Raw genomic sequence first — 14,098 nt, 5'->3', positions numbered from 1 at the left:
GGGGGGCTTTCGGCCATGTGGCATATGCCGGCCCGCGGCTTTCGCTAGCTTTCGCAAAAGTTAGGCCGCCACCACTGCCACTGCCCACCCACCTTCAGCCGCGTGGCATACGCCAGCCCACGGCTTTCACTAGGAAAGGCCTGAAGGCCTTCCCTCATGAAAGCAAGGCTGCCGCCGCCGCCCACCCGCCTTTGGCCATGTGGAGTACGCCAGCCCATGGCTTTCGCTAGGGAAGGCATGAAGGCCTTCCCTCAGGAAAGCTAGGTCGCCGCCCCCGCCGCCGCCCACCCACCTTCGGCCGCATAGCATGCGCCAGCTCCTGGCTTTTGCAAGCTGGCATAAGCTAGCCTCCTGAGTCCCGCCGCCCCCCTTGCACTTAGTTGCTTACCTGAGGGAAGCAGCAAGCTCCTGGAAGGCGAAGGGAGTTTTGAAATGGAGGAGCCTGTCTGCAAGCGTGATGCAAGAGCTGCTCGGGAACGAAAGACTCTTCTGAAAAAAGAAGTCTCCAAAAGAGAAAGAGTCTTTTCAAAAGAGGAACGTTGGCCGTTGGCGTCACGCTTTTAAACGGGTCACCTCCAGCCCGCTCACTGATTGTCTGGACTCCAGCCAATTGGTGAGTGGTGGGCTGGGCTAATCTAGTTTAATGCGGACAGGTGGGGGAGTGAGCGAGCTGCGACGGGACAGCAAGGGCGATCAAACAACAGGGCCGGTTCCGGCATTCCCGGAAGTTACTTCCGGGTCCACTGGTCCTCACCAGCTCGCTGAATTTCACGAACCAGTTCGCCTGAACTGGTGCGGACCGGCAGAAACCCACCACTGGTTTCCATGTATAACAATCTAATTAAATATAGCAATTTCTTTTCTATTCCCATGGCCTCTAATTTATTCCATAAAATTTGTCTATTAATTGTATTGAAGGCAGACTTCAGGTCTATAAATGCCACATATAGTGGTTTTTTCCAAAACTTAAATTTTGTTATTAGATGGTCCAGTACAAAACAATTGTCCATAGTAGATCTTCTGCTCCTGAAGCCTGTCTGTTTTTCAGCTAGAATGTTATCTCTCTTTATCCAATCTTCTAATTTCTGAAGCAAATACTTAGCATAATTTTTTGCTGAAATATCAATTACACTAATTAACCAGAAATTATTTGGGTTATCTCTAGAGCCTTTAGTGGAATAACTATTGATGTGCGCCAACTAGCAGGAATTTGCCCTGTTCTATTAATAAAAGTAAAGAGACCCGCCAGGACAGGTGCCCACCAGGTTATGTTTTCTTTACATGACGATGCCGGGAGTGCATCCTGTCCTGGAGCTTTGTTAGACTTCAGAGAAGAGATTAAACACTTCACCTCCATGATTGACACTTCTTCCCACTGGGGTAAGGCTTCATATCCCTGTTTCAGGCTCAGAGAAGATATCACATAATCCGCATCATCAGAACTTTCCGCTACTGCTGGAGTGGCCAAATGCCTCTCCCAACTTACTGGAGTAATATTTGTTTCACTTATTGATTTTCTATCTTTAATAATTTTTGTGACCCCCAGCCAGAAGAGTGTGGGTGAGGCCAGCTTTGCTGCCTGTTCTAAGCCAGCCCATAAATTATCAGTATAAGAGGCCTTTTTCTTCTTCAATAGCTGCTTATATTTCTGCCTCATGGTGATATACTCCTTCTGTAATTCCATGTTTGGGCTGATTAAGTAGCTCCTAAGTGATTTCCTCAGCTGTTTTCTCCTTTCCTTGTAGTCATTATCAAACCATGTTGAGTGACTATAATCAGACTGGCCCTTTGGCTTAGTAGTCATGAAAAAATGCTTCAATTTATTGCATATTTCCACAAAATATACTAAAAGCTCTTGTTCACCTATACTATTTGAGCATATAAGCGCTAGGGTTTCCATACATGGTGAATTCAAAAATTCTGTCACTACTTTCCATCAACTCTCTTCCATGTTAGCCTTCTCTCCTCGGCTATTTCCAAGTTGTGGCCTATTTGTTGAATTCTTTGATTCCTTTTCCTTAAATCAGAAGGAAATATCAGGGGCATCTCAATTGGAAGATGATCACTTTCAGGCCTTGGTAGATCGAAATAGCCCCTGAGACTAAGCTGTGAGAAACACAAAAGTAATCGATAGAGCTACATGCCTTGGGACCAAAAAAGGTTATGGGGTATCTTCCAACCTCTGAGTACTGGCCTACAATTTGAAGGTTACAATTGTATACCATTGTTAGAAATTTCCCCTATCTTTATTATTTTTCCTATCTTGGGAGTCCCATGATTGTTGGTTGTGTAAATAACCATCTGGAATTGTACCATTTTCAACAAAAGGCTCCAACGAGGGGCCAACACGGGCATTAAAATCTCCTGCCAAAATTAGAGGTGTTTTTATAATTTTTTTCCGTATATCTAATATCTTTATCTCTAGTGCCTCCCACAGGTCGCCCATTGGTGGGTTAACATACACATTTATGAATACTATTGACTTCCCTCCATATGCCAAATGGATTGCCTGAGAAAATAAAGGGCCAGAGTCCGAGCATATCTCGTTTCCCTTCCATCCTAATTCGGCTTTTACCATCCTTCCCCATTTCCATCCATCCTTCCCCATTTCCGCTCATACACCCATTTAATCGCCTGCACTCCATAAAAGTCTGTTTAGGTGTTATTTCTCTGCCTGTTGCTTTCTGGCTTGCAGATCTGTAAACTCTATTAATCTCTGCCTCCACGATAAATGATTTTACTTGAGGCACCGTTCCTTGGTATCATTTTCGCCACTAAGGGGGACTGGGAAGTTCCTTCTTGGATACCTTCCAATTCCGGTGTTTGTCCCACAGCACTTTGCACTGTTAGGTCAACTGTCTTTGGCACTATGTGCTGTATAAACATCAGGTTGGATCTGATCTGAATAAGATCCGGCTTGAGTGCTGTTGAAATGCCTCCCTGCTCCTTCCTTCTCTGTTGTTTCTGCTTGCCATCCAAAGCGGGTGCCGAGGCCAACCCTGCAGGAAGCAATCTGCTCCTCCAGGCAAAACCTCAGAGTGGAAGGAAGGAAGGGAGAGAAAGTGAGAGATCAAACCTGTGTGTGTGTGTGTGTGTGAGAGAGAGAGAGAGGGGGGGGGGAGGGAGGGAGGGAGGGAGGGAGAGAGAGAGAGAGAGAGAGAGAGAGAGAGAGAGAGAGAGAGAGAGAGAGAGAGAGAGAGAGAACACCATCGCCAGTACTGGTATACGATAACTCTCCAAGGTTGGATTGGATTTCTCTCTCTCTCTCTCTCTCTCTCTCTCTCTCTCCTCTCTCTCTCTCTCTCTCTGTCTCTGTCTCTGTCTCTCTCTCTCTCTCTCTCTCTCTCACACACACACACACACACACACACACTTGGATTACCCTCTGCCTCTGCCAGTATCAGTGTTGTCCCAGTATGTTTTGGAAGGGAAATAAAAATAAACCCTGCAGTCTCTTACGTGCAAACCCCAGCACGGGCAACAGTAGCTGTGCCTTCTCCCTTCCAAAATATACCAGGATGTAGTTTGAATAACACCAGCAGCAGTGAAACACTTCCCAAAAGTGGGGGCAGACAAATGGAAAGGATGCCTGGATTCACAGCACTTTGTTTTGATTCACGCGTTGTTGCTGATTTGGTACCTGTAAGAGCGGCTTTTACACTTTTTGTATGCCATGTCTCCTGAGAGGTCTCATATAGTTGCTGACAAGCCCCTCGTCCTTAGCTGCGTGGCTTCTCCCCCCCCCCCTGTTTCTCCTCTGTTTCAGGCCAGCCTATCACTATTCCCCCCTCCAGTGAGGGAAGTTAATTTCAAAGGGGATGGAAGGGTCAGGACAAATACACAAGGAACAAACCCTTCCTTCCATGATGGGTCCCTGCAGAGCCGCCAGTGAAGAGGCAGCACTCAAGCAACCACACTCCCTTTCCCTCCTTCCTTCCTTCCTTCGGAGGTGAGAGATGAAAAGCCTCATCATTTCCAGCTGCTGTCCTACCTCCTGTCTTTGCTTGCGGAGTGTGCAATGGAATTGGAGTACCAGGTTGGACAATGGGGGGCTAAACATGCAGGGGGTGCAGCATCGTGCCACCCCTGCCCTGCCACCATTTCTTACGTATGCCCAGGCGGGGGTCACCCATGCAGAAGCTGGTCCTCAGGGCATCACCCTGAGCAGGTGCTGAGCTGGAGGCAGGGGAGGGTCAGTCCCCTTACCCTTCTGCCATTTCTCATCAAATGTCTGTGTGTTTGTGTGTGTGTGTGTGGGAGAGAAAGAGAAATGACAGAGAGGAAACCCTTTTTCAAACAGCGTTGCCTGCAGTTCAGCTGGCTCAGCTGATGCGCGGGCTGCAGTTAAGGGCTGAGCAACCATGAGGTGACTGGGAAAGGGAAGGTGTGCCTCCTGTGCTGGCCATGCCCACCTCCTTCACTAGGACTTATTTTTTGGGTAGGGCTTATATTAACCTCCCCCCCAAAAAAAATTAGGCTTGCACTTATTTTCGGGGTGGGTTGTATTTTCAGGGACATATGGTAGTTCATTAATTCAGAATTTCTTTGGACATTTGAAGCTCTTGTTCCCAGCCTTTTTGTAGTTTGGATTGAAATGCTTATGAAATAAACTACCAACAAATCATTTTTCTAAATGTTCATCTCCTTTTTTTATCAGCCTCTTCCAATCTTTTTCAGTGGAGAGTATTTCTTATGTTATAGTCTCTAGACTTAGGGTTCCTTCATCTTTAGTCAAGAAGAAACTTGGGTGGAAGTTTGCATTAGACATCCTGCTGTGTAGAAATATATCAAATAAAAACAGTTATGTTATTAGCCTTTATGACAGGATCTTCTCAATCAATTAGTTACAAGAAAGCCATGCAGGTCAAGTAAAACTCTTTAACTTTTCAAGTTGATAATGCTAAAGAAACCCCACAAAAAATTAGTAATCAAAAAGTAGATTGAAAAATAAAAGATAATAAATGTTAATTATATTCTAAAAAGTTGGTTCTACTACCCTATGGCATCATATTTTAAGACATATTCAGAGAAACAGGAAAGCCAATGCAACAATACTGTGTGATCACCAACAATGGTGATGAAGGAAGGAAGTCTTAAAAAGAAAAACCAGAATAATTAGGAAAGTTTAGCCTTGAAAAAGATGTCTAAGTGGAATGTGATAACACTTTTCAAAGTGCTGAAGCGCTATTGCACAGAAGATAGTCATGCCCTGTCTCTATTCTCCCAGAGTTCAGGACATGGAATAGTGGTCTTAAATTATCAGAAAACTGATTTTAGTTGAATACTAGAAAAACTTTCTGTTTCTAAGAGCAGTCTGATAGAATCAATTACCAAGGGAAGTGTGCACTATTTTCTGCTGGATGTATTCATGGCATTTATCAGGCATGCTGACATCAGAATGCATGTACAAAAGTACTTGGATCACAATGACATTCTGGGTATGTTTCATTATAAATATCTTTAAAACCAGGTTGATATAAAGCAGAAGACACATTCTAACAAATATTTAAGCTATAATTAACATTTATGAGCTTGCAATTGTCAATGTTAACTGGCCAGGCAATGCAGATTGCTGCAAACATTGTCTGTAATGCCACAGTAACGAAATGGTGAATTTCAGCATCTGAAGCATCTGAATCATAATCAAAGCTCACCCAACTTAGAACATAACATCAGTTTTTACATAGAGCTATTAAGATATGGATCATTTTGTCCAGGCTATTCTGGTCATAGAATTATAGACTTGGCAAATCACCCCAAAACTAGTGGCATTCCTTACTCTAAGACTACCTGTCCTTCTTTCTAATGATAAATATCAGAGGCTGTGCACTTTCTCCTTCAGACACCACATACAGTGATAAATCAATACAACTATCTTAGGAGAAGCATAGTTTATGTCACTGTTGACAAGTATTTTCACTCTCTAATAATAAAAAACTGAAAGAACTTTAAACATTTCTTTTTGTACTTACAATTTCGAAGTTACATTAATGTTGCCTAAAATTTTGTTTCTGGTATGTTAATATTTGCTAACCTATAATTAATCTGCATATAACACTTAGATAATTTATATGACAAAGTATTAAATGAATACCATAAATAATTTATTACAACAAGCATTTATGAGTTAGTATAAGCATGCCTTGAATTATCTTGACAGTACCCATACTGAAAAACATTCACGAGACTTGTTAGAAGTATAAATATATTCCAGTTAAAAAATTGCCTGTTACCTTTCACATATAGCTGATGGTATATAATAATTGTGAACCAGTATTGCCTTGGAAGAAAGTATATTATTAATAGGTAAATGCATAAGTTTTAAGATGTGTAAATAGCAGTAGAAAGATAGTAGCTTATATGAATTGCAAGAAATGAACATTTATCAAAAGAAGGAAAAATTGATTTGTTTTCTTTGTTGATCTTTTGCCATATGCAGTTTTTGTATGGATTTTGGGGGGGTGGGGGGTTATATTGTTATATTGGTCTTTGTTTTAAAATGCTTGGAATCACAGGGAATTGAGTAGCAAATGAATTTAATAAATCATAAATTAGGAAAAGAAACATGTAAAAATGAAGCAATATTTTCCACATAGATGTGATTCTTTCCTGTTAGCATCATAAGAATCTGAAGCAGTACAGTAGTTTGAATTTTCTATCTTGATTTATGCACTCATTTTGTATTTTGTTTTAGTGGTGGCTTCAAATTTCAAGTTTACAAGTCAGACTTTACAATATTAAAACACACACACACACATGTATAAACAGGGTTGTTTAACTGTATTGGGGATATGATTAACATAAATACAGATAGTTTTCGACTTACAACCATTTGTTTAGTGACCATTCAAAGTTACAATGACATAGAAAAAAGTGATTTATGACCCATTATGTGATCAAAATTCAGGCGCTTGACAATCAACATGTATTTACAATGTTTGCAGCAGTCTGGCATCGTGTGACTGCTATTTGCAACCTTTCCAGGCAATGTTTGACAAGCAAAGCCAATAGGCAAGCCAGATTCACTTAGCAGTAGCACTTAATAACAGCAGTGATTGCTTAACAACCATGGCAAATTAGGTTGTAAATTGGGCATAACTTATTTAACAACCACCTTGCTTAGCAACTTAGAACTTAAATTCTGGTTCGTGGTATAGTAGGATAAGGAGTTTCTGAACATATGCTACCTATTCAAACACACCACACATGCATATTCATATATGTTGCTGGCTTAGGTACTGCTCCACCATGGCATTAGTTGCAGACTGCTGAAGCAATACTGTTAATACATAATTCATAGTTGCTGTGAGTTAGGCATACAAGATGAATGGATGAAAATGAACAAATGAATGAATGAATGAATCAATCAATGAACAATGGGTGTCTTTTATCACACACATACACAGACAGACATCTAGTTAGTAAAAAAAAAAAAGTCAGAATCTGAATTCAATCCTGCAATTAAAAGCAATTGTCTTATCATAAAACTGAATGAGAATTCCCCTCCCCCCAAAAAAAATTCAAGACAGATTTGGTAGAATATTACTAGAAATAAATGTACAACTAACAAATGTTAGATCAATTATATTCTTTTTAGTCAACTTCTATGTTCAAGATAGGAATGTACATATAAAGAATACCCTTCATTTTTGCAAAGATTTGTAAGGAATTATGTATGTAACAGCCAAATATGAAGAGACACTAGCTGGCATCCAAAATACTTTCTAGATTCTAACTTTCACAATGATCAAGTTAAGAAATGTTCCATATCCTATCTCAATGTATTGCAGACTCAGTATTTGGTAGTGAGATACCATAGATATGGAAGAATATATTCAGACTATATGATAATTTTTGCTGTATAATTCTAATAATAGCTAACTGCACGGGAATACCACATTCTTCAAATAAGGGGAACATTCTAAACATAAATTAATACTGTTGTTCTAGGAAGGCATAGATGAATATTATTGCCTTAAAAGTCTGATTCACAGACTGATTTAGACTTCAATTATATTATGCTGAAGTCATTTAAATATAATACTATGGACCATAATTCAGTATGGACTCCCATTGATTGCAATCTCATTACAATTAAGCTAAATTGAGCTATATATTCTTCTTTTTAAGAAGTATAATTTCCTTCTTATATATACATCTATAGGAACATTTCCATTCCTCAATGAAATAAGATTTTACACATTTTAAAGGGACAATATTACTTAAGTAAACTGTTTATACATTGTTTAAATATTTTAATTTGCAAGTCACTGAGTGGGGAAAAGGGTCTTTATGGTTTTAAATAATATACTTTTAAATAATTAAAAGTGTTGCAGCAGATTGTGGTTTGTAATCTACTTACGAAAGATCAGGACTTGAGACCACGAAGGAAGAGAAACAGGTTTATTGGATGCATCGAGTTCAGCGTGTTCACACACCAACATCTGAACTGCCCTGGCTACGCCCAGGGCAGTGATTTTATACCTCTAATCAAACTTCGTCAATCAGAGGGCGTTTAAAGAGGCGTATTCATACAAAACGTAAAAACCCCTGTTCAGAACAGGGAAGTACATCTTGGAAAAATACAAAAGCAGATATTCATACCAACAGTTTTCTGCAACTTCTCTGTACTATCTCTCCCCCACGTCTGGCTTCCTGTGCCCCTCCTTTACAGAGTCTTGCCACACTGTTCAGCCCTATTTATAATATGAGGAAGTTAAAAGTCAACTTTGGGACTCCAGGGCACTGGAGTAAAAGGCCAAACTAAAATGAATCTATAAGGTCCATTCTATTAAGACCACCTAACCTGGCCAGCCACTGGTGGGTTTACCTGTGCAACCCATGCTGTATCAAAAGTAATTTTAAACATAACCAGTATTCTTTAAATATATAAAGTATATTGTAAGAAGTAAATTCTTTGCAACTCTTTAAGTTCTTTGTTATCAAAAACCAATAAAATACTTCAAATATGTCTTGTTTTTGCTTTAGGGAATAGCCTTGGAGAACTAGAAAATGAATGTTCCAGTTTCTCACTTAATTATCTTCTATGCAAGTCTTGTTCAAAGTTTGAAGGTTGTGACCAAAAGAGGTTCAGGTAAGATGATTGTTTTTCATTTTGTCAGAATGTGTGGAAATGAAATTGCATATACAGTATGTAGATATATGTATTTGAATGTGCATTTTGATGATATCAAAGCAAAAAAGTGGCTTTTTGTGAAACAAAATATCCTTCTTACATTTGTTTTATATATACTACTAAACATAATTTTCAGTTGGTTAATCAATGTCAAAGGATTGGATTCTACTTCATTCATGTTTACAACAGATGTACTCATATTTTTTGGAGTATAAGATGCACCGGAGTATAAGCCGCACCAAGATTTTGAAGAGGCAAATTAAAATGATGAGGGTGGGGTTTCGAGAGGCAAAAAATGCTGTATTCAGTGTGTAAGACATACCCAGATTTTCAGCCTCTTTTTTGAGGGAAAAAGGTGTGTCTTATACTCCAAAAAATATGGTACATAAATAAAAAAATAATAAGCAAAATCAAATTTATTTTAGTAGTGCTCTAATTGAGGATAAATCTTGATATTAATATTATAGGTTATAAATAGATAAAAAACAAAAATCTGTGTAAATATATAGTTGTGGTGATGATGTACAAATTTTCCATTGAAGTAAAAGATTCAGTATGGCATATGTCGCCCATAGTGCACCTGATGTTTGTTCTCATTGTTAAGAAGTGTTAGCATGCATAATTATTCAGTTAATGTTACTAGGATTGCATATTTAGTTTTTTATGTGCTGCCTGTAAATTTTGTATTTAGTTGGTTGTTCAATCACATGGTGGATTCAACTACAGCTTTAATACATGAAATATATATATATACAGACATATACATATACATATACATATACATATACATATACATATACATATACATATACATATACATATACATATACATATATGTTGTGACTCAGCAGAAGTTTGCTGTGAGTTGAGTCGGGATGGAGGAATAATGAGCAGCTGTTGCTCGTTAGGGTCGTCTTCTGCAGATAAAAGATGGATGGTGCCACGCTTTAGTGGCAGAAGTCAACGTTCGTGGTTCGTCGTTCGTCGTGTGTGGTTCATCGTTTCGAGATTCAAAGAGGCACTTGGATAAGTGATTTGCTTTCTGTAAACCTGATTCAAAGAGGCACTTGGATAAGTAATTTTGCTTTCTGAAAACCTGGTTTGCTGTAAGAGCTTTTTGTTTTTGCTTTTGCTGTGTAACTTTTTGCCAGAGACTTTATCTACATTTATTTTTGGGCTCGCAGCCAGCTTGAGCCAGGACTGATAAAGATATTTCCTTTGAAGTTCTGTCTGACTGTCATTTGTGAACAAGCGCAGAGGGGGTCAGAACACATATACATATACATGTACATGTACATGTACATGTACATATACATATGCATATACATACACAGTATATGCTGGTCTTGTTGTATTCGGTTCTTTTCTCATGTAAGATTGAGATTGTCTTGGCAACATTTTGGTGAAGTCTCACTAGCCATATTCAGGCTGGGTTTTGGGCTTAAAGCTTTAAGGTGCTGGAAAAGGGAGGAAGTTTGGACAAACTAATAGGAGAATAAATGCACGCATCACAGAACACAAGAATGCAGTCAGAAAAGAAAAAAAAACTTCCTCCCTTTTCCAGCATCTTAAAGCAACAGGACATGAGATTGATTTTGAAGGAACCAAATTACTCTCCAAAACTGAACACTTCAACAAGAGAATATTTATGGAAGCTATCGAAATAGAGAAACACCCCCACAACATGAATAAATGTGATACCTCCCACCTACCAGACATCTGGAAACTAGCCCTAATCAACAAACGAGTGCCAGCCACAAAAACCAACATAGGACGCAGAACAACACAGGACACCATCACCAATCACCCTCACCAAACATGAATTCCATCAACCAATCAAGATGTGACAACACAGCCAACCAATTCGTTTAAAGCAACAAAGCCAACATTCTACACACACCCCACCTATATTTATAGAAAAACAGCAGCTCTGATCAAGCTTTGCTCGCAAAAGCACAAAGCCAAAGGCACCAGCCTGAAGATGACGAGTGTGACCTCATTGGAACATCGCCAAGATACTGTCAATCTTACATGGGAAAAGACCCAAATACGCCAAGACCTGCATATATATATATATATATATATATATATATATATATAAAAATCACATATACATTAGTTGCTAATGAATTAAAGATTTTGTAACCAGATGTTATTAATTGGGTTAGATTCCAATTTTTGGCATAGATCCAGCAATGGAATTTAGTTTTTGTTTTTTAAAAAATACAATATATATTGTAGAAATTAATCCAGACTATAAATGGAATCTTGTTTGAAAAGTGTTTTGTAATTCATGAGTTGGTCTGTATATAATTCATGATATTGTTCTTTGCAAAGATATAAATCATATGTTTTAGTGATGTGAATAAGCTTTACAGTTTGGTTTTTTTAAGACTATACTTCATTCTTACCATGGTTTTCTAGTATTCATATCAGAAAATGATGCTGAAAGAAGAGACCTTGTGAATAGCTATATATTTAATTTTCATATTAAGATTTATAATAGGGATTCTTCTTTTGTAGCAAATTTGCTTGTTTTTCAGGTGACTGTGCTTTTTGAAAGAAATATATTAATGTCAGCAAGTTAGCATTTATATACTTACCGTTATGCATATAAAAGATATCCCAAATAGCCAAGCATTACAATGTCATTGTTAATCATTTTTTGATGAAATAATGGATAGGCAATCTTCTAGTTATACAGATATAACTATATTTGATTTAATATCTTCATGGAAGATATTTCTAATATTACTTGATATTTTGTATAAAGAAAACTTTTGAAATATAAACTGGGGAAGGAGAAAACTTATTGAACATGAAATTAGAGGAAAACCAAAAGAATAGGAATGAAAAAGTATAATAATATGGTATCTATATATTAGAAAACAATCTATATATTGTTATATCATGAAACCATATACCATTTTATTCCATCTTCCATTGAATTATGGTTAACAGTATACAAAATTGAATTATATAGAGTTGTGCACTTTGAAAAAGTTTACATTGAATTATAATCAGCATACATTTTAATAGCAAATTTGGTTTTTATAAATACTTGATTTTTGAAGGTAATTAAGAAAAAAGTGACTTTTTTACCATTTGTTGAGGACTTTGTACTGGACAGACCATGCATTTTCTCCTTAGCTTCCATTTTTAGTTGTATCTCTGTCGATCAAACTATATTAATTTTACATGTATTTTAATTCCTGTAGTTATTTTCAATTGTTGAAGTATTTAATCAGACAGTGTTAAAAATATTCCAGCATTGTACAGCTTCTGTAATGGTGTGAGCACTTGCAAATCCATTCATGGGGATAATATGCATTGGTTCTTCTGGCTCCCTCAGGTGGAGTTCCTTACCCCTACTATTGTACATTTCCAGAATTCTTCTATGAGTCTTGGTCACTGCTGCTTTCCTATCTTTTATTCAAAAAGAAATTACTTTTAAAAAGCTGGTCCCAGGATTCTTGTTTTTCTGTAGATAGGAAAGTATCTTATTGGTAGTCAAACTCTGTTAGAAGGAGATTGTAATTTTAGAAGATATTCAAGTTACACATAATGCAAATTACAATGAGGAAATAATTGAGAGTTAGAGATAATAGGAAAATGGGACAAAGAAAAATATCATAAATCCTGCAGATTTAACATTCAGTTTATCTTACAAGATATAGTAAGTATCCATCCACACAGATAGTAAAGGAAGGACAAAATAGGACTGAGATGCAATTCAACCTATAATATCAATTTTAAAATTATACTAATTCTAGTTCACATTTGCCTTAATAGTTATTTCTTTCTTATTCCCAAACCTTCCTTAAGGTTGGTGTGCGTAGTTAGCCAGTGGGAACCAGGTTTTTTTAATGCTTAGTTTGAAAGATAAAAAAAAATAAAAGTGAAATTAAGGTAGTTCCCTCCCCCTTTAAAAGGTTATAAGAGATAATTGGCATCCCTACTTCTGACTTCTTACTCATAGCAAGAATACTTCCCACACTTTGTCAATCTCTGTCTTACTACCTAGATTGTAAATATATAATTAAACCTTTTAGCATGTTTTCCCCATCTTCATGCAACTCAAAAGGACAAGTGAATTTAGACACCCCAAAATTATTGTGTCAAAATGTCTGTATTTATAAGTATTATGGAATTCTGGCACTTTAGGGTAGAGACTACTTTCTTACAGATATTTTTGTAAAAACTGCCTTAGAGCAGCCATCATCTACATAAAGTAAATATACTTAAACACTCCTAGAGTTAGATTCAGAGTTTGTTTTTGTTTTTTTTGCTAAAGAAACATTAGGATGTATAGCTAATGTTGAATGAATGATTAAAGAATGACATATAACTATGTCATATATAAAGAATTATGTATGTATGTCTATATGGTATGTATGTATGTATGTTTGTATGTATATCTTCTAGAAATGAAAAAAAGTTTTAGCCAAAAAAATTATTCATACTGCCTGAAATTCTTTATTATTTTGTTATTAAAAAAGCAAACCTACAATATATCTATCTCTAGTTAGATGTCTTGAAGATTTTAAAAGTCCCAGGCATGTCTTAGTACCTGTATCTCTGTTATGGGATATTCTCCATAGTGGTGGAGGTAGCATCCAGGCTGGGTTGACCTTCATCCACTCATTGCGAGGACTGAGCCTGACAGTTTGTTGAAACCATGCCCCTGTTGCTAGGCAAAGCCCAGTTCTGACTCAGTCTCTCAATGAGGATGGATGCATCATCGCTTTGTTTCTAGGCTGAGAGGAATAATTCTAATATTGCTTTCGTGAGTACTTGGATTTAATTGATTCCTTCGTGTGGGAGTGACCTTGGCTGCCTAAAGCTCATTGCAGGGGCTAAAGAGCCTTTGTGGGTCGGTGCCTTTGAGCCCTTTCAGGGCATAACAGTTTTAACAGGTGAAGGCTGTTTAAATTGCTCTTTTGTGGATTGAAAAGACAAAGG

General features: G+C 37.6%; 1 protein-coding gene across 1 annotated transcript in view; it reads left to right on the top strand.

The window, feature by feature from the left end:
- The first annotated feature begins 9,012 nt into the window (after positions 1 to 9,012).
- The window catches only part of IL1RAPL1 (interleukin 1 receptor accessory protein like 1), a 726,118-nt gene continuing 721,032 nt past the window's right edge, over positions 9,013 to 14,098 (top strand). The window contains exon 1 of the mRNA XM_032220482.1: positions 9,013 to 9,094. Coding sequence (XP_032076373.1) covers positions 9,013 to 9,094 — 82 coding nt within the window. The remainder of the gene's footprint in view (positions 9,095 to 14,098) is intronic.

Source organism: Thamnophis elegans, chromosome 6 (genome assembly GCF_009769535.1).
Source record: "Thamnophis elegans isolate rThaEle1 chromosome 6, rThaEle1.pri, whole genome shotgun sequence".
NCBI classification, from domain to species: Eukaryota; Metazoa; Chordata; class Lepidosauria; order Squamata; family Colubridae; genus Thamnophis; species Thamnophis elegans.
The sequence above is the reverse complement of the archived record's forward strand: the minus strand, read 5'-3'. Positions and strand labels throughout refer to the sequence as shown.